General features: G+C 41.0%; 1 protein-coding gene across 1 annotated transcript in view; it reads right to left on the bottom strand.

Annotated features, from left to right (window-relative positions):
- Window positions 1-18,674, bottom strand: part of enah (ENAH actin regulator) — a 99,581-nt gene extending 80,907 nt beyond the window's left edge. The window contains 1 exon segment of the mRNA XM_044168044.1: window positions 17,655-18,674. Coding sequence (XP_044023979.1) covers window positions 17,655-17,776 — 122 coding nt within the window. The 5' untranslated portion in view covers window positions 17,777-18,674.
- Between the last annotated feature and the right edge of the window lie 3,863 nt (window positions 18,675-22,537).

The following is a 22,537-nucleotide window of genomic DNA, read 5'->3' as shown; positions in this document are numbered from 1 at the left end:
ATCATATCAAAATGTTTGACACCCACAGCGTACTGAGTGTAACTATGTGAGCACTGGGCTGCTGTGCAAGAGGAAGTGACAGACTGCAGGGAGGGAAACAGTAAATTATTCATTGCATGACTACAACTACTAATACTGGAGAATGACAGAGGGGAAAACAGATGAGAAGAAAGCACTTCAGTGATATGAATTCCTGTATGTCATTGCAATACTGACAACCTGAATCCAAGCAGGGAAACAGACAGAAAGTGAGAGGGGAAAAGGAAGAAACAGGGAGGCGAGACTGAGAAGCAGAGCGCGTAAAAATGGAGAAACACACCTTGGGTTTTTAAAAGTATCTGTTTCAAGGTTGGAAATGCATGAAAACAGAGGGTCCCCCCCTGACACGCAAAACACTTCTGTGAATGTCAAGTGTACATGAGGCTCATACACGAGCACACACACAGCAGTGTAAACAGTCTGCCATACGTGCCAAAGCTACTTAACATGCGTCTCACTGCGGGTTTGAAATAACTTTCTGTAAAAAGACTGAATCTTCAACATTTATCTCCTGCGTGTATTGTGTGCTTGTACTTGCAAGTGTGAGCTCTACAGTACATAGTCAAGGACGCACACACACACACGAACCATATGCATCCATGTGAACACCTCCTCGCACGTCCAAACACTTTCACACCTCTGCTAATGTGCTTCATTATGACAACAGAAGCTGAACTGTGTTAACACTCTGCAGCAGCTGATGTACTTACATCACGACAGAATCTCCACAAATCCCTTACATGCTGCGTTAAGAGTTAAAATCACACATCTTACGTCTAAGTGGCTACATCTGTGAGTAGAAACAAACTGGTGATGGAGAGGAGAAAAGAAATGAAGGCAGGATAATTAATTCATGACTTGCTGCTCTGGAGATTTTTACATATTCTACAGGCAAATTATTAAACTTTCCATCTTTATTAAACTAGGCAAATTGACTAAGATCCATTTTATTTTTCACCGAGGCTCAGAGCAGCAGCTACAGTGGTTACATGCTGGCATGTAGTGGAGGATACATTCATGCTTTATGTGCATACTAGATATTTAGGCAGTTGTTGTTTTTTGACACACACAAATCTTTATGTCATAATTGGTTGGATGTAGCACAATAAGTCGAGTCAGTTTGATGGACAGTATGATCTACGATAAAGCTGACGTGTTTCTGATAACAGTAAAGTGGTTTCTGTTGATACTGTTGGTTGTTGAGGCGAACGCTGATTTTTCCAGCTCATCTGCAGATTGAGACATTTTGGTAAACAAGTAAATCCATCAAGCTGTGCCACAGCACAACCACTGTGAGCAAGCACTGGCTTTGAAAAAGCTCTGGTATTGCACTTGAGCTTTGATGCGTCACTTGAGTTTGTCTTAGTCAGCCTAAGCCTTCCAAAGACTGGCTTCCCCCTTTCCAGTCTTTGGAACCACACACTGAACCACTGAAGTATTACTGGCTGTGTATGTGAGCCTACAATGGGCATTAAGAAAACTCTAAAAGAATTCTCTTTACAAGGGATTTAATCTGTATGATTTGACAATCTTACATCCCAGCCTCCTCTACAGGCTGATTTGGGTGGCTCTCTTGATTGCATGCAGCCAATCAAAGAGGGCACTTTAAACAATCACATCCGAGTGGTAAAAAACAAAAACAATAATTGCATTGCTGCATGTTTTGCTGATTGTGGTGACTTGGTTTGGTCAGATGGGATGTCAGCGTGTTCTCATGCCATGGAATAAATTCAAGTTCAGGACCACTGCAGAGACCACAGCCTTTGCCTGCAATGGTTTAAGTAACAAACCTTCACCACAGTGTGCCCGTGTCTCTAAGAAATATATGTACAATACACACATGCACATTTTTTGACTGTACATTTCTGTGTGGTGAGTGTACTGTGGTTTGCATGTGTGTGGAGGGTGAGTAGAAGTGTGCGTGATTCAGCTGAAGGCCCCAGTGCTCTACTTCCTCATAACCGCTATGAGCTGAAAAACAGAGGAATCCATCCCAAAGTGTTTTGAGAGGAAAAAAATGTGGCAACTAAAAGAATAAAAAACAACATGAGACATAAAGAGAAAATCACATCTGTGGAGTAAAGCAGACATGACACAGTTTCTTACTGTTACTGAATTACTTTGACATTTCTGCTTTTTTTGCCTTGCCAGACATTGAATACATTACCGGGGAAAATTACCTTTCATTTACATTAATAGCAGCATCATTAACATTCCTCACTGAGATGAGTGTACTTTATGTGCTGGTGTATTGCCCCTTTGTCTTTGCAGCTACTTTAGGGATATGATGTCAGAGACAATCACAGTGAAATGTGGATTTCCGCTTGTTAAGTACTTGACTGGTGTAATCAAGTCCTGTTGACCCTCCTCATCTCCTTGTTACCCCTTCCACTGAACACGTCTGCTGCTGTCTCCCTCCCTTTCTCTCCACTGAGCCAACACTACTGCACTGTCTGCCCAGCAGTATGTCTGCACAAAGTGGCATTCGTATGTTTACATTATACATGACTAACTTAATACAAGACAGAACAATCTATTAATATCATGTTTTTCAGTTTTATTTTCAGTAATTAAACAGCTTCACAGACACAACACAGCAATCCTGTTCAGATATCGCTCTGCTTCTAGGCCAGTTATACACATATGTGGACATTACTTTCTAAAAGGTCTCTAATGGAGTAAAGGACACACACACACACACACACACACACACACACACACAAAGGAAAAATCTGCAGATCTGACGAGAATAGGAATGGAGAATGGGATATGAGATGAGAATATTTTCATCTCCTTCATTAATGTTAATGAGGCTCCGAGTTAAGAACGCTTCTGACTTCAAAGAGGAACAGAAGAGCTCCAGGGGCTTCACCGCCATGATGTCACATCCTGCCAGGATCGGGGGGTGGGATAGGGTGGGGGAGCAGGGTGTGGGTGTACAGAGAGCAACAGAGCAATGAAGTGCAGGGGGAAAGAGGAGAGGAGAGGAGAGATAAATAAGAAGCAGAAGGCTAAAGGCAGAAAGATGCTTACGCTGTATCTCAGATGGTCCTGGAAAGGCCAAAGCAGCTTAATCTCAGCAACCAACAAAAGAAGAGAATCACAGCTCATTTGGCCTCTCGTTGACACATTCGGTCTCTCGTTGACACATTCGGTCTCTCGTTGACACATTCGGTCTCTCGTTGACACATTCAGTATTGTCCTACAGTGCTACTAAAAGTTCTGATTACCTCCTTATTATTTGGCTATGAAATAATACAAAAACAGCAAAGGGGAGAGTGGACATCCTTGATATATTCTATGATTGTACTACTACGGGTGGAAATTGTGACTAATTTCACTGCTGATAGGCCAAAGTTACATAACCAGCCAACCGACTTTTCTAAAAATAGAAACAAACCAAAAAGGGATAACTGAAATCTCATTCATTGCGTCTGCCAAAAATAATACGACAAGCCCAGGCGATGAATGAGGATGATTTCATTTTTGTCATGCCAGCTACATGTTCCTTCTGAGTGTACTGCACATTTGTGGAGAATCACTGTGACTGTGGTATCAGTGTGTTAAATCTTGTCATGGTACAGACCATACACCACAAGTTTCCTCTGTATAGTAGATCTCATTAGCTCTTAGACAAGAGTGCTTCAAAAATGTTACATTTTCATTAAATACTAAAGCCCTTCAGGATTCAGAGGTCGTAGCAACGCCACCCATCTAATGTATCTTTCATGTAATGTGATGTTAATCATTGAATATATTATCTTAATTAATGACCTCATTTTCTACTTGTTTGGTTTTTGCAACAATTTACCAAGATCTTTGCAAACCTTCAATACATACTGTACAGACTGTAATAAAGGGCTGAATGCTCAGTACAGCTGAGGGACAGGCAGATAGGGCTATGGGTTCATGCTGTATGTGAGAAGTTACAGTCACACCATCTTGTTACGACTGTGACTGGGTTTAGATTGGGATGTACCAGGCCAACTTCTTCCTCCCCCAATACCGATTCCTCAATTCAGGGTATCTGCTGATACGGAGTACCGATCTGGTATCAGTGCTCTCTTTTCTACCATATGCAAAATCTATGTACCTCACTGATTGCTAGTCACTGAAATCATTTTATGTAAGGTAACATGACTGAATTTTATAACAAAATTGACACTGTATGTAAATGTGGATCGGTCACGTCATGGCTGATACCCGGTCTGCTTAATAAGGTCAGTATCGGAGCTGATACCAATCCAGCATATCAGATCAGTGCATTTTAGAGGTGAAACGATTAGTCAATTAATCGATTAGTCGATTTTTCAGAAAATATTCGGCAAATATTTTAATAATTGATTAATTGTTTGAATCATGTTTTAAGCAAAAATGCCAAAATTCCCTGGTTCCAGAATACTTTTCTTTGTCTTATGATAGTTAACTGAATGTTAGGGGTGTGGTCATCTATTAGTCCCGAACCGTTCAGTACCAGACGTTCGGCATGCGACGTCCTCTGATCGGTGCGCCCTGTGACCCAAACTATTACTGTCAAAATAGTCTATTAATGTCGACCACTCGCACCCGCGGAACTGAAATTCTAGAGCGCTGGTTTTACCCGGAATGTTTTGGCAGTGCACCAGTTGCTGTCGATCAGCTGTAGCATGCTAGTCGGCTTAGCCAGGTTAGCCAGGCTCATGTAGTGTCGCTGCCTCCGAACGGCAAACCCAAATCAGAGACCAGAGCTGCAGGATCCTCCAGGACATTTAGATCCCCTGTGTGGAGCGTTACGGTTTCCCGGTTAGTTACGATGGGCAACTATGAGCGTCAAACTGGATGCCGACATTGTTCAGCTGAAGTCGGGATGTCTGCGGAAACCCTTGAAACGTGTAATTTACGACGGCATCATCAGACTGGAAGACGAGTCCTTCTCCCCACAGCGTTCAGGCAGCCTCTCGCTGCAGATTCAGACCGTGCCAAATCAATAACTAATGCTATCGGAGTGTTTATCGCTGCAGATATGCGACCGTACTGTCATAGAGAATACAGACCTTAAGCATATGGTCAAAGTGCTTAGGATGCAGCGTTACTGACTGTGTTATTTATTTGTTATGTATTTTTTCTTACTGACAATATGACAGTATTTGTGTGTGTTAACCGTTACTGTAAGAATCATGGCCAATGAGCCACTGTTTAATGTTACATAACATTATTCAAAATAAATTACAAAAATAAATTGTGTGTTTTCCTGCTGTACCGAAATCGTACCGAACCGTGAATTCTGTGTACCGTTACACCCCTACTGATCTTTGGATTTTTGATAGTTGGTCAGACAAAACAAGATATTTGAAGACGTCACCTTGAGCTCTGGGAAACTGTGATTGGCATTTTTCACAGTTTTTGTTTACAGCATTCATTCATTTCCCAGTTATGAGGTTAATTTCATTTTACCCTCAGGGGTATTTTTTGGCCTGAACAGATGTACATTTCCTCTGACAGTTTCCTCTGGAATCACTGAGACAGTAAACATTTCAGCTGCTCAGACTCACTCAATCAGCTGTTTTCTATAACGGAACGATTTCTCTTTGACCTCTTCCATTTCCTCTGTTTCCCTTAAGACGGAAGGTATATGCCACATAGAGTTCTTTGACTTTTGGCTGTGATTTGAATAGATTCATTAGAAACTGACTCATTGCAGAAGTGTTTCTTTTCTCTGACTACTTCGGTCTCCATCTCTCTAAATTGACTCGCTTTCTGCAGTTTGCCCTTTTTGGCTCGAAACTATCCGACAATAAAGTGACGCTCTGCTCTGAAAGGCCAGAGTGAGCTGGGGGAGGATGATAAATCCTGTGAAGCTGAAACAAAACATGCAAGCAGAACCATATAAATGGGCATGGAATCCAGGGAGAGTCCCCGCTATGAGAATGAACAAGGGGGGAAGACAGTAAGAGAGGTATACTGGGACTGAGGGGTGACCTGAGGGTTTGGACAGGGAGGAGAGCAGCTGGCTTCGGACGGAAGGAAGGAGTTTCAGGATGGAGGAGCTCTGGAGAGCATTCCGGCCACATCTGCATCCTCTCTTTTCCTCTCTCTGCAACGATTTTTTTTCCCACTCAATTTTTTTACTTTCTTCACCACTGACTCGCCCTCCTCAAACCATTTTTTTCCTAATCTGTCTCTCTCTGCCTCTCATTCCCTTTCTCTCTCTCATTAATCAGCCATCACTTATGCCGTGGCGCAGTATGTAGAGTGCTTCCAGCCCATATGGAAGTGATCAGGGGCAGGAAGGGAGGAACAGCAGAGGCCCCACAGACAAGAGAAAGTCCCCGTTGAACCACTGCCTGCAGGTACTGTGCCAATGTTTGGAAGCACAGTAAATTAAGACAGAGGATTCCAAAGTGGGCTCAAGGGACCGTCAGACGTTTTCAAATGGTTTCAGATTGTTCTTTTAAATTATTTCATTTCAGCATTTTCAATCCCTAGACAAGAAAATAATGACTTTGATAATGGGTTTTACTCTCTTCATTACTGTTATTTCCCTATCTACAGTACAGACCTCCTAAAGCTATGCAATTTGATAGAACCTCTATCAACGTTCAACATACAGTAAAGCTGTAACAAATCTAGGGGCTGCAAATAATGATTCATTTCATTGTCGACTAATCTGATAAATTCAATTAAGTTCAAGTTCAAATGATCAGAGCCGAAGGTGAAGCCTTCAAACTGTTTTGTCCGACCAACAATCCAATGCCAAAGATATCTGATTTGAAGACCTTCCCCAAAAACAGTGATGGTAAGGAATGGATTAAACAGTGTGCTTATCTGCTTTAAGGTAAGCTAACATTAGCATGCCTGGCTAACTAGCTTAACAGTACATCGTTTCATTTCATACTACATTATTTCGGGTTACAGTTTACGTTAAAAAAAAGTTCCGTTTATGACTAGCACATCCATTTCCCCACTGTGTGGAAGCCAGTCCAGAGTGCTATTATATTAGAGTGTAGGCTCACATCTCTGGGTTTTGCAAAGTTCAATTCCAGCAACACCAGCCAAACTTATCAAAGATAGCATTATGTTCACCAACACATCTATTATCACGATATGATATCATATTAAAAATTATACCGGTATTATCATGAACGATATGATATGGCACACCCCTGTAACTAACTAACTTAAATAACTAAAAATAATTAGTTGTTGATTAATTTTTTGTCCAATGACTAATGGACTAACAGCTTGTTGGGGTGCTCCTGCAGTGTTTCTGCTCTGACATGGGGGAGAGACAGACAGAAAGAGGGAGAGGTATATGAGTATGCAGAAGAGGCAGTCAGCAACAAATCAGCTCACATCATCTCCTCTTCACATTCACACACATTCATACAGCGATGGCAGAACTGCTCATCAAAGTAACCAATCAAGCTTTAGCTTGAATTAGCTTCAGGAAACTTCGTGAAAGTTTTGTTATAACAGACATTCACATCTCAGTTTTAACCTTTCAAATAATTTATCAAATCCTGTTTTCTGGCTACATTCCCCTTACCTTTTCCATCATATACAACCTGCAAAATTGCATCTTTCCAAGTGACAACTTCCTGTTTCAATTTAACAGAGAAATTACAGAAGCAAGAAACCATTCATCTAATTATTAGTGTGGGTTTTCAGTCCCATGCCCCAAAACCAAGCTGAAAGTATAAGTATAAAGTATAAGCCCAGCAGACAACTGCTGGTCACTGCACAGTGTAAGGTGGTGATCACAGTCCCACACTCCTACACTGGACTCTCCATCGCTCTCCTCTCCTTTCCAACCCTGCTGCCTTTTTATAGGAACTGCAAACCGAGTCGTCACCCTAGCAACACAGCCGTACTGTTATGGGGGTTTGTGCACTGCTAAAAAGAGAGAAAGAGAGAGCGTGTGGGAAAGAAGAGCAGGAGTACAGATGTGTACAGGCTTGCACACATGTACCTGCACACCATTCATTCAAACAGCTGTTTGTCTGCATGGAGGTTACCTACTTTCTACTTTGCTGATACACACACATATACTGTATAATATGGTGGAGCCATGAGAAAATACCCTCTGCTCACGAGTATGAGTCATCCACTCTACCAGATGGTGGGAGAGAAAGAGACAGAGCCGGAGAGGACCAGCTTGTGGCAGGATAGCAGTAAAACACCTGAGGTGCGACAAAGGAGCCATCACCACTAGTGGCTATATATAACCCAGCACAGCCCACAGCGAGTGTGTGTGTGTGTGTGTGTGTGTGTGCGTGTGGCAGGTAGACACACAGGCCCTCCAGCCAGACAAACAGCCACAGCCATTCTCAGAAATGGAGTGATGATTCTCAGCTCTGTTTCTGTGAGCAAAGGTCACAGTCTGGCCAGAAGCTTCAGCAGGATTCAATAAGGCGTTACACTTGTCATTTATATTTGGTACAGTGCTTTATCAGTCACCGTCTCAAAGGGCTTCACAACACCCACACTCTAAAACTATGACTAAAAATGACAACCTAATACAATAAATTATCAATGAGAACCAGGAGAAAAAGCTCATTAGAAACAGTGACATGGGAAAAAAATGTTAGGGGAGCACAGGGGCATTTACGCCTGTCAATAACATGTGGCTTCGAGCCAAGAAAAAATAAAATACATATCAGCTCTAACTTCACTGTACTTACACTTACATAAGAGCACATCCTGAGCAGTTACAGAAATTTGAGCACCTTTTCCCTCCTAAAAGGCAAACTGACACCAGCCTATTAATATGGTATTAACACGGAGGTGATATGGTTACAATCATCCATAAAGGTATATGTAATTTTTAACTGCAACAGTGATCTGTATAATATAATGCATTTTCTGGAATTTCAGTTATTGGCAAAACAACAGATGATAATACTTGTTTTTGGCTAACCCAGTTAATTAAATATAGTATAAATCAACGTATTTCACATAACATTGATACAAAGACGCTGTAAATCCAATATCGCCATAAAGCAGTCCTGGTTATTGATCTGAAACATTACACAAAATGACCTAAATACAACTAGAGATATTAAAGGAACAGATACAGTGGTAGATAAACTAGTATATAGAAAATGTCTACTGATTGACACATCTCCATCATCGCATGCTACTATAATGTTATAGCACCCAACTCTGGTGTAAGTGTGTCAGATTATACAGTATATCTGCAGGTAATGAAAGCTTATGTCGGCAGCGTTACAGAGACAGATAAACATGCCCCACTGTGCTTTGGATGACTTTATTCTGTTTGGGAGGAGTTCAGAGTTCACATACAGCAGGCTCAGCCAGACGGATGCATTTCCACTCGATCCAATATGTAATTTAAGTGTTTATTCTACCATATAGATGTGTGGTCAAACACATGTTGAAGCCAAGTGTACAGTAGGCAACACAGTGAGACAGAGAGCATCATCCATCATTGTCAGCAATCCTTTCCAACAACTGTTTTATTCTCATTTTTGGGTAAAAGTATCTAATTGCATTTTTAGCCAACGCAGTTTAGAGTAAAATGCTGAGAACAAGGTAATATATTAAAACTGCAGATCAAGTGATAAAATGGCCTATTCCGAGTCTGTTCTGCAATTTAAATGTAATCAGATGTATATATCAGCAAGGACACTTCATGTGCACAGGCTCAACAGATTTCTATGTTGCTGTAGTTTTCCTGCATCATTCTTCCCGTGCAGTAATAAAGATAGTGACGATTCGACCTAAGCCTGCGCTGCTTTGAGGAGATGACAGAGAGAAGGAGAGAGGAGCAGCAGGGACTGATGGGTAGGGAAGCAACCTGACCAGGGAAATCCGCATTTTGCAGAAAACCTAGATAAAACTTAAAGTATAGTATGGGTTGCCAGCAATACACCTTTACATTTTGTTTCGAGCTCTATTTTATTACTGCCACGCATTACTAGCCAAAAAAAGAATTCTGCTGTTACTTGCAGAATTTAGAAATGTGTCTGAGGTCTTTAAAATTAAAACACTCTTAGACTATAGATTTAATGTATGTGCTGTTAAATATAGCTGAGAATGAAATCTAACATTGCTGCTACACTACAATAGTGCTGCTTTCTTGTTCCCTAATTAAGTCACCTAATGCAGGTCCTTATGGTGTAAAACATTATTGCCAAGTAATTACCTGGACCATCGACTGGCCTATTGAAGCACCAGGCTTGTTTAAGGAGTAGTTGGGCCCGATACACAGAATCCTCTTGGATTCAATTAGGCTTTGAGCAGCTCACTCCCAGAAACCATTAGCTGACTGAAGAGGCACATCCCCAGAGGAAGGATCAACAGGTGGCCCCCCCTCTCTCATTGCCTTTAATGATTCAACGCCATGGTAACCAGCATCATTGTGATCACCCCCTGGCGAGTAGGGTGTGAATCCCCTCAATAAGCCTGTCTGACCTTTCAGTAAATAAAATGGCACACTTTGTCAAATGGGCTACAAAAGGGTCACAAACAATCCAAAGAATAGGTGTAAGACACATTTAGCTGACTTTTACTGCTGACTTATTGATAAGAATGCAGTAGATAATAATAAGTAATTTCAAGTAGAAAAGCAGTTACTATGATAAAGCAGCAAGTCTTCGGCAACTATTCTCGATGTGAGAGAAAAGAGTAAAGAATGAGGAGGGAGAAAGATGAGACATAGATGAGACAAAACACTAAAGTTACACCTTATTTCACTAAAAAAATGACAAAAAAAAACCCAAACAGGAAATCTTACAAATTCTTGACAAAAAAAGCCAACTGAAAACATGCACGTTACCAGAGGTTCATAAGTTTGCAAGCATCTCCTTCATATACTGTAACACTTGACGGCTATGGGACCCTAACACCCTCCAGATACGGTTTTCTCTAGGGACAAAGTCTGTGTGGAAGCGTGCCTGTTAGCATATGTTGGGTCACTGTGCATGTTAACTGTGCATATGCACCAGACACACAGCGAGTAGTGTATTGCAGGGTGTTTCCAGGGTGTTAACTAGGAGCCTGGTACATTTTACAAGAGTCCAATCACATTACCATTCGCACAGGGACAGGGAACACATTGACAACAGAGCAGGTCTGGAGTGGACTGAGCAGCACTCCGCTTCACTCCTCATATATAACCATGGAAACCAACAACAGATGAACAACTGTATAGGTTTGTTTCAACAGCAGTCTGAACACAACAGTGGATTGAGGCCAAATGCCCTTCGAAGTTGATAAAATACCTGTGAAATTCTGTTGCCAAATATTCACATGTGAATGGGACGTTTGTCCCTTGTGGGCAACCATAGGTGCCTTGTGGGAAATTTTGTGTGGCAAATTGTTTTACTGTGTACTGGATAAGAGCTGTTGTATGTCACCTGAAGTTATAGAAAAAAGGCCCTTTTCACGCAAGACATTTCGACATGTCACATGTCTAAATAATATAATGAATGATTAGGGTTGGGAACCGAAAACCAGTTACCCGTTAAAAAATTGAATTTCGGTTCTGCTTATCGGTTCCTAAACTGATAACCCTTTATTATTGCAAACAAAGGCTACATATCTGCAAGGGCCTGTCTACGTCATGGATCAACGCAATAGTGGGTCCATTTATTTAGATACGAGCATGCATGGCTAACATCACAACAAAGCATGTGGGAAGCAAATTAGCTGTAAGGTTGCACATCAAATTTGACCAAACATTTAAAGCAGCACAGCTTCGATCTGAAAGAATGTTCAGTGTTTGATGTCTTGCTGTATCCTAGCCCGAGTGTGTCATTAGCCAGCGCAAGCACCTCCAGGAGAGCCAGGGATACCAATCCGCGACACACCGTTCTCTTTGGTAATAAAGGGAAAGATGACCACAGACTAATCTGATTATTTATACCTTTCATTAACGGCACATCATTGGAGTAATGACATACACACACACACACATATACACATATAAATACACACATATATACACATAGACACATATACAGTGGTGTGAAAAAGTGTTTGCCCCCTTCCTGATTAATTTTTTTGAAAGTTTGTCACACTTAAATGTTTCAGATCATCAAACTAATTTAAATATTAGTCAAAGATAACACAAGTAAACACAAAATGCAGTTTTTAAATGAAGGTTGTTATTAAGGGAAAACAAAATCCAAACCTACATGGCCCCGTGTGAAATAGTGATTGCCTCCTAAACCTAATAACTGGTTGGGCCACCCTTAGCAGCAACAACTGCAATCAAGCGTTTGCGATAACTTGCAATGAGTCTTTCACAGCGCTGTGGAGGAATTTTGGCCCACTCATCTTTGCAGAATTGTTGTAATTCAGCCACATTGGAGGGTTTTCGAGCATGAACTGACTTTTTAAGGTCATGCCACAGCATCTCAATAGGATTCAGGTCAGGACTTTGACTAGGCCACTCCAAAGTCTTCATTTTGTTCTTCTTCAGCCATTCAGAGGTAGAGTTGCTGATGGGTTCTGGAGCAGGACAATGACCCAAAACACAAGTTTGCTTCAGCTTGAGGTCACGAACAGATGGCCAGACAGTCTCCTTCAGGAGTTTTTGGTAGACAGCAGAATTCATGGTTCCATTTTTGTCTCGTCAGTCAGAGTATTTTCCCAAAAGTCTTGGGGATCATCAAGATGTTTTCTGGCAAAAATGAGACAAGCCTTAATGTTCTTTTTGCTCAGCAGCGGTTTTTATCTTGGAACTCTGCCATGCAGGCCATTTTTGCCCAGTCTCTTTCTTATGGTGGAGTCATGAACACTGACCTTAACTGAGGCAAGTGAGGCCTGCAGTTCTTTGGATTTTGTTGTGGGGTCTTTTGTGACCTCTTGGACTAGTCGTCGCTGCGCTCTTGGAGTAATTTTGGTCACATATATACACACACACATATACATCCATACATACATATATATATAAATACAATTATTTCCAAAGTATTATAGTGAATTTAAATTTTTTTGTATAGCAAATATCAGCATACACTGTTTTCTCCATTTAAAAAAAGATGTATTTCTCCCGTTTTATATATTTGTCTTGTTTTTGTTGTTCTATGTCCTCAAGTATTCATGTTTTTCATGTCCATTTTTTGTTTACTTTTGTTTGTTTTATTGTTATTTTTATACCACTGACTGGTTACTTACCGACACAAACAACAGTGCTTTTCATTTTAACATTGTTTCATCACTGTTTTGTTTAAATCCCTAAGGGAATGAAATTAACATCTTTAGCACTAATGAGTTTTACTTAAATGTAGCCTGAGCTGTTTGTGTTTACATCTAAACACTGGCATGGGTGGAAACATTTGGAGATTGTATATGTGTGTGTTTGTGCAGCTGATTTTGATGTAGATGCCACCATACAATGTATAGCATCAGTCACTTCTCACTCCAAATCATGACAATACAATACGTATACACACAAACACACATTAGTCTGGGCACAAGACTGACAGAATGTTTTTCACACAGAAAGACAGACCAGAATAACCAGCTAAGCTCACCTTATCTATCAAGCTAATCACAAAATCACTATGACTTAATGAAAGGGAATACAGGGTTGTACTTCTAGTGAATGTTACTGAGGACTGGCCATCGGGAAGTTCGGGAATTTTCCCGGTGGGCCGGTCTTGTGAGGGCCTTTATATAGCCTATATACAGATATCCAATAGGTCCAATCTTAGCTACAACGACATGGCTGGTGCAATCCGTAATAGCAGACAGCAGTTGCCATCACAGCTGAAATTGAAAGTATCTCGCAATCGGGCAGGTAGCATCTACTCGTTAAAAGTATGTAGCACTTGTTGCCAAAACATGGAGAGAAAAAGCAAACCCGCGCTTGTGTGCAGAAAAGGTGCCAAAAAAAAAAAAAAAGGGCTTTGCTGGCTGACACTACAAAGTGTGCTAAGATAACAGATTTATTTAAGCAGTCTGCAGGTGATGATGAGGACAGTGGCGAAGAGGCAGAAACATCAACGAGGACTGAGCAGGGAGCAGGTGCTTTGTCATGCTTCCATGTGAACTAGCTAAATGAACTGACTAAAGAACTAAATGTGTTAACCTTGAGGTTTCAATGCTAGAGTCCTGCTGCAGGTTTGACCATTTCCAGGTTTTAACTAGTCAGACTTTGTGGTGTTAAAAAACTGTAAATAGGTAAAATAAACATGTAAATTTGATCATTTTCTTCTAGACTACTCATCAGTTCATTTTTGCATTATAGCCTACAAGGCATATAAGATTTGATAGCCAGCCCAGCAATAAAAATTATTTGTTAAATACTTACTCTACAGGTGAACAACAAGTTCAAACAGTTCAGATGATGTCTGTTTTATGCATTTTTAACTGTTTGAGTCTGACGGAAAGTTTTGCAGGGACCTCTATGGAAACAGGTATGTGTGATGATTATGTAGTATGAATATAGCGTGCTCCTGTGGATAGAGTCTGCTGGTTCTGATATAATTCTGTGTTTAAACACTGTTGACAAACAATACAGATTAACAGATTGTGTGGGTTTTTTTTGATTAATCGATTGACAAACATGTTGTGTCAGTTTGAATTTGGTGAATCAAATTGGGGCCACTTTACAGCAAATTCCCGGGGGGCTTTTTTTTTGCCAGTCCAGCCCTGACTAAGTCTGACACTTTGCTGAATTTCTCTAACTAGCATTAACCAGATTTAGACAGTCTGCCTTTGTCTTGAAGAAAGAAAAGAAATTCAGGTAAAATCCGCTCTAAAATAAGTGGTTGAAAGTGACAATAGACACCAGCCCCATGACAGAAAAGGTTTGATAGTAGGTCTAATAATTGCATTCCAAATTAACAAGCCTCCACTCTGTGTTCAATCAGTATTTTCAAGAAAATACAGTGAAGTTGCCATGTACACATCCTGCGTCTCTGACGCATTAAAATCCTAAAGGACGCAGTAAACTCGCTGTTGACGCATCCAGGGGACACACCCTATTTTTTCCCTGACAATGCTACACTGTGAAAAACAAATACGTGTTGAAATCATATAAATCAACTAAAGAAACCTCGCTGTGAAAAATTAATGTCCCTTATTATCAGCTGCAGCCTGTCACCTGCTCTGTGTGTTGGGGCTGAGCACACACCCACACGGAGCGCAGTCAGAACAGCAGAGAGGCGGTGGAGATCACTCGAATTAACAACTACGCTCGTTAAGTGCAATAAAAGCTTCACAAGTAAAAAGCAATACTTTATCAATACACCTGTTCAACAAGCATAAACATGTGAACCTGTAGAAAGCGATATTTTAATCTACTCTGCAGTCTGCAGTCTCATGTTTTACAGAAGCACAGCCAACTAGCTCGGCTAATAGAGAATTGGTACGAACAAGCTAAAACAATGCTGTCTGAATGTAGTCTAACCGTTTAGCTTAGTTTGCCTCAAATCTTAAAATTTGGCAAATTCGTGTAAACTTCCTGCTGGCTGAGACAAAGCAGCCCCTCCCACCTCTACCAGGTAACTTACCTGCAGCAGCAGAGGGAGGAGGACAGAGGACAGGAGGAGGGACTGATACTGACTGATGTCTGAGTTCTTCATTCTTTCTAAACTTCGCTCAGTATTTTGATGTCAGGAATATGATTTATTTTATTAACATTTTAGATTTGTTTCCAGTAAGATATTGAGTTTATATAGTGACTTTGCTGTTGTAAACTTTACTGTTGCTGGTCTCGAAACATTTAGTTCTATTTCATATATTAAATTCTAACCCTTTTCTGAATTTATTCTATTTTTTAAAGATTATATTTTATAAAAAGCAGTTATTTAGTAATGAAAAAGAACCGATAAGAGTAGTAGTATTGATAAAATCCTAATGATACCCATCCCTAAACATAAGTTTATGGCTAGGCCTACAATTTGTCAAAAAACACACATTTTTCTGGGACCCACTCAAATGACCACCTGTGGGTCCCATGGACTCACTACATTGAAAACCTATAAAAGTCGCTGAAAATATATTCATTTGTGATGTAATGCAATTGGTGATTGAGGCTGCAGGGTATTTGTGTTTTTTTTCCCTCTTTGTCTACGGGGAGGTCAGAAGTCAGGTGCAGACCATCACCCCTGGAGCTGGGACATTCAGTAACTAACTAAAGGACACTGAACTTAGGTCATCTAGCTGAAGGACAGTCTCTTGGTCCATTAGGCTATTCAGACACAATGAGATGGATTAGTTCATTTTACTCTGATAAAAACTATAACCCAACCGATATGGGATTTTTGAGACCGATACCGATTTTAGAGGGGAAACATCCAATGATTGCTGATATGGCAGCAGATATATTGAATTTTTGAGCTGGAATGAAAATAGAGTAAAATCTGTGGATTTTGCACCGACATGCCTATATAAAGGCACTCAGAAGGCTGCTTTCTTAAACATCTAACTTTGTTAAAGAATGTTCAAGTTAAATATTCTTTAACATGTTAAATAATTTAACAGACGTCAACCAATTCTAGAAATGAACACTGAGAAAATAAAGAATAAATAAAAGATAAAATAAATAGCTAAATAAACATCAGTGCTGTATGAAACATTAATTCACGGTTCGCTGGTGCCGAGTCACGAGAGAAACAGCACCTCTGCTATAAACATTCAGGGGAACCGTTCAACATATCCGGTGAAAAAACAGGCTCCTGACATTATTTATTTACTTTCCACCATTGCATCTCACCAACTAGGTAACAACGTAGCGTGAAGTCAACACTCAGCAGACTCAACCCACCACCGCACCGTCGTCTGCTGAGCTGCAGAATGATGAAGAGATGCTCTGATGCTCACCTTTCAATCTTCTACTGACTAACTATAGCTGGCTAGCTGCCTCGCTAACACAGCAAACAGTTGTGATGAGCATGAGTGACGTGACGGTAACTTAAAGTGACGCAAATATATTAACACACGACTTTCTTTCTGCCTAATATACTGAAAAGAAAACAGTTTCATTATAGATAACATATAATAACTGACATATCTGTGATAGGCCAAAATCAACTGATAATATTGGCTGACCAATAAAATCGGTCGAGCTCTAATAATAATTTAAAAAACACTCACAACCAGCCATTTTCCGTTAATGAATGCCATCCTTCAAAGTGAACATAACATTTGGCCCACTGAGCCAAAGGAAGATGTTTTCTGACATTTTAGCAAACTGCATCAATAATTAAGCAGTGTCTTCTTGCTTAACATTATGTTACAGCTGCTAAATGTAGAGGTTAGCGACGTAGCTAGCTATATCCTAACCAAGCCCTCAGGGCTGTCTCCCTGAGGGCTGTTTGAAAAGGTTTGAAATCAACACTGACGAAAGGACGGACTCTGCTCCACAGCAGGTGTAATCTGGTTGGTACTCAGAAAATGTGAGACATTAACAAAGAGTGAAGAAAGGTCTGAAGCCACATTCTATGTAACAGGCTTGAGATTTTCTCCTTTGTTGTCTTCAGTTAAACTACTACAATGAACAGAAACACTCATACACGAGACGAGGACTTGACCGCTCATTGATCAAAAATGAGCAGCAATAAAGACAGATACTAACAAGGTTTCTACTGTATAGAATGAGCACACCAAGAGCAAGACTTTGCGACAGTGGTTGATGAAGAAACAAAAGAAGAAGAACTCACTTGAATGACTCTGTGACAGCAGGTACGTACCGGTGGATTTCCATTTTGGAGGCCAGCACACATCTGTGACTGAGGATGAAACTGGAGGCTTTGGATTGTGGACCAAAAGACTGGATCTGCATGGCTCCACACAGCCTGCAAGCTGCTGCCTCCCCCCTTCCTGCTGAACTAACCCAGCCAGCCCCACTCCTCTATCGGCCTTCCCCTTCCTCAACTCTCCTGTCTCAGGGTCTCGTCTCCCCTAGCTTCCTCCCTTTCACTCAGTAGCCAAGGTAATCTCTCAGGTTTCTCTTACTCTTTCCAAAGAGCTTTTTTTCATCATCCAAAACAGAGTGCCAGTCACCCCGTCCCACCCCCAGCCTCCCACCTCCTCTCCTCTTCTAAAAGCCCCTGTATCAGGGTGATTCCTTCCTTATTTATACGTGCGATGTCAGCGAGTTAGCCAGCAAGCGAGCGAGGGAGCCATCCATACAGTCAGCCAGCTGTGTTTTTCCCATGGCAGCAGCACCAGCCAGCAAACACACACACGATTCAATCCTGGCTTTTTGCCGCCGTGGCGACAGCAGGGGTATCCAGGCAACAGGCTCCTGCTCCTGCACAGCCCGCTCTTGCTCTCTCTGGGCTCCGTGGCGGAAGCTGCTATGGAGCCGTTGGGGGGAAATCACCGCGGTGGTATCACGCAGCCCGGCACTCAGCTCAGCTCAGGAGGGGTGGGGTGGGGTGGGTCCTTCTCTTCTATTGCTCTCTGTCACTTTTCTTTCTCTCGCCTGGCTCCTTCTACTACATCTATCTCATACCTTTTGTTTTTTCCACTTGATCTCTCCCTATTTCATCTGCCCGTGGCTCCCTCCCCTCCAGCTCCTCGTTCTGCTTTCATCTGTGTGACTCTCCACGAGCTCGCACTCTCTCTATTTATTAACTCGCCATACACCCACCCAACTCATCTCTCTCACGCTCTCAAAAATAAATATGCTAAAGAGAGTTAGGAAGAATGAGCAGCCAGAATTTGGATGTTTGGTGGCACTGGAACAAGGATTAGTCGAGCATTTCCCAGCATCTGACAAACACAGTCTTGACAGGAGGGATTCTCCTTTTCACAGCAACACTGCAAGGCTTTACATTCACTGGCTAAATGTGGCGCATCGGTGTGCAGCATACTGAAGACCTGTTTCTGTGGGACTACAATGTAGTTCATTTACATTCTTTCCATTTCAGCTGTAAGCGATTGGCATTCCACTGAATATCGACCTACAGTAGAGTGAAGTCATGCATCAGAGCACTGAAAACACAGCTGAATGGAGTCAATAATGAACTCAAATGTTATGAGGCTACCTTACAATATCCACATCAGTCATTATGTTTACTACTGTTCCATGTGAAATCATAATCAAAAGCACTGTTATAATATCGGATATCCTTAGTGACTCTTAGGCAGGACCTATATTTAGAGGGTGTTTTCAGCCAAACATTTGGGCTTTCCCACTGAGCTGATATGTACTGTACTGCAACCCTTACCTGGATTTATTGGTTGCTATGCCAACTCTTATGGTAACTGGACAGCTAGATGGCACGTCTTTTTCTCTGTTGTGTTTTGTCATGTGTATGTAAAGAACTCTGAAGAAAAGGTTTACGTTTGAAGCTTTACCCATTAGCTTTCTGCATAATTCAACAGCAGCAATGATGACAGCATATAGTGTCTGTGGAGGTGGGCATGGTTAGCAGTCAGGTGTGGCTCAGGTGAGCAGTGTCAGTGTCTCTCCCCTTTATATTCAGTAGTGTGCTGGACCTGAGGCTGCCACACACACCTCAGACGCCAGACAGCCCGAGGGGCTGGGGTTTTGCATTATTCGGATTATTGGGAAAGAAGCATGGCTCGACCAGCGCAGGAAGCCGGGCAAAGCAAAGACACTGTTTGGGCAATCTTGTGTTCATTTGTGGACTGTTGTGTGTGAGCAGTCGAACAACAGAAACAACCGGTAAGCAGTGTCGCAGCGTCTGTCTTGTGGCCAGGGGAATTCACGGTGGCAAGGTCACGCTACAGTGTCAAGCTGTTTCAACTCGTGAAAATGTCATCAAGCGACCAGGTGATGTGAGGGTGAACTGTATTAGTTACTGAAGTGATAAAGAGAGACACTGGCACTGTCATCTAGACAGGTATGATCCAACCAACCTGATCGATGCACTGTAACAAATTTCCCATAAAATTACAGTAAACTACTGGCAGCTGTAGTTGCCAGGATCCTACCATTATTTTATGGTGTCCCTACCGTAATTTACTTCAACAGTATATTACCGTTAAATGTATTAACAGTATTCTGCAGTAGAATGTGAGGCTTACAGTGAAATACTGTAGCTAGTCATGCCAGTAAAATATATAAATTTCTACAGTGTTGCTGTTTTAATCTACATTAACAGTTTCTACCTGTATATAGTACAGTAAACTACGTTTTAAGTAAGCTAAGTTTTCTTCATATTACTAAAAACTACTGTAAATTGCAGACATATGCTGTAAATAACAATGTGTCTTTAATCTTAATGATATTACGATCTAAAAGTTAGCTCAGTTTTACATTAAAAATGCATAACCCATAAAATACCTACTGTAGCACAAAAGAGGATGAGACAGCTTTATGGAAGTGACAGCTTTATGGAACTGAACATTTATTCAAAGGAAACATTGTGGGACAAATTAACAGCATTATATATCAAACGTTTTATTTTAACTCTTTTTATCTTCAAGCAAAATTTGATGTAATGTGTTTCTGTAATTTAACAAGGCCAACAGAGAGGGGAGTATTCCCTAGTTTAACAATACGTCAGTGTCTGGTGTCCTAATATTCCAGTTAAACTTTCCTTCATATCATATCAATAATTTAAGCTTATCAATTTACAGTAATAGTTCTGAATGGTATTTTTGGCAAGTTGGCAAGTCATTTGTGAAAAATAAGGTGTGCAAAAGAAAGTAGGTTTCATCTGTTTATGTCAGATATATATTTAATCAGTCAACAAAAGTACAGAGCTCAAATTAATCGTTGAGTTTTTGTTATTTAAACAAACCGTAAAATAAAAGTTGCAGTTATAAATATTGAAAGCTGAACCCAAATGGATTCGATAAGCTGATTCAATACTGCTCTCACATTTGATAAAATGCTATTGACCCCTAACTCCATCTATACCCGGAGACCTATAACAGCCAATCTTATAGGAAGAGTTTTCCACTCAAAATGGCCGCCTTGAGAATTAGGTGAATTATAAACCATCTCTAAACAATTTAATTAAAACCATAACCTGGACCAGATTAAATGTTATATGTGCAAACCTCTGAGGCAAACAGCAAACAACAATCTCATAACACTGTTACAGCCTCATAAATGTAAAGTAGGCACAGTGCTAAAGCTTAGAACACACCTGTATATGCTTATGATCCTTTGCTCTGAACATTATACAAAATAATATGGTATAAATCAACCATGTCATAAGCTTCATTATATATTTTCCACTGCTTTTTAGATAGTTCAGTACAGTTTGTGTGCTGCACGATTGTATATGTCTTGTCCAATCCTGAACAATGTGCTCATTTCACAATTTGTATTTGCATGTAGCTTCCCCTGCAGCTGTCACTGACAAAGGATCAACTTGCTGAACACATGCTTTTTCCAGGGTTTGAATTAAACTTGTGATTCAGCCTGAAGGCTACAAACTAATTCAAGGGTTGATGTAATTACTAAAATTGTTGAAAACAAGGGGCTTTTTTTCTTTTCCCACTGGACAGCTGGCTCGACAGGCATGAAATCAGCATGTGTAAGGGCTGCCATGTGCTGTGTTTTCAGGGTAGGGCACAGAATACAGCAAACCTCGGAGAGGGTAATGACACACACACACACACACACACACACAGAAAGACTGCAAGGGAAGGCTGTACCAAACTCTTGAGGTCGGAACAACATGGGCTCGAGGACAGATATATTTGTGCCTTTGTTCAGCACATTAAAGTGCTGACGCTCTTAGTCAGTAATGTGTTGTGTTGAAGGCTCAGTTACAATGTTGGCTGACACATGTACACCCACAGACACAAACACTGTCTGTTGTTGCTTCAATTATCATCAGGCATAGTAGAAATAATGGATACACCAAAAGTAGAAAATCTGTTTTGCAGCTATGGAAGATCAGCTTGTTTGAATACATATTCTACTAATGTATCCATATTCTACCATCAGATTCAGCAATATATGATTGTATATGATTATATACAATTACTGGCGTGGTCCTAAACTGGCGCACACTAATGGACAGAACTATTAAAATGACTTTTTAAAAGCAGGGAGAGGCAGCCTGTGCCCCGGGAAACGGCCGTGACGGATGAAAGGCCTACGACGAGAGCAGTTTGTCACACTTCGGTTAAGCACACAGTCAAAAGCCGTCTAAACACTGCGCACACATCAAGAGCTATTACGATCAATTAGAGGGAGAGAACGACAGAGAGGGATGAGGAGGAAGAGGGAAAATGAGAGAGCAGTGTGAGGCACCTGTAAAAAGGTCCTGCCTCTTTTAGCAGCACAGATGATGCGAGGGAGGAGAGGAGGAAGAGGGGGAAGGAAGGAGGGGAGAAGAGGGGTAGAGGATGGAAAAGAAGAGACAGAAGGAGGAAGGGAAAGAGCGCTCAGTCATCAGATATTTCCATCATGATGGCCATTATAAATGCACAAGTGCTTGATTTGTGCCAAAGCTTACTACTGGGCACGCTCCATTTATTCAGTACAAGTTTTAAATTCAGCTTTGTATCGTCCAACACAGACTGGTCAGTATAGCCTGTGGTGAGTTTTGTCATTTGGAAAGTGATAATATCCATTTATAAAAGAGGTAGAAAATGACTGTTTCTAAGT

This window comes from Siniperca chuatsi, linkage group LG16 (genome assembly GCF_020085105.1).
Source record: "Siniperca chuatsi isolate FFG_IHB_CAS linkage group LG16, ASM2008510v1, whole genome shotgun sequence".
Lineage (NCBI taxonomy): Eukaryota > Metazoa > Chordata > Actinopteri > Centrarchiformes > Sinipercidae > Siniperca > Siniperca chuatsi.
Note: the sequence above shows the minus strand (reverse complement) of the source record. Positions and strands in the feature narration are given on the sequence as shown.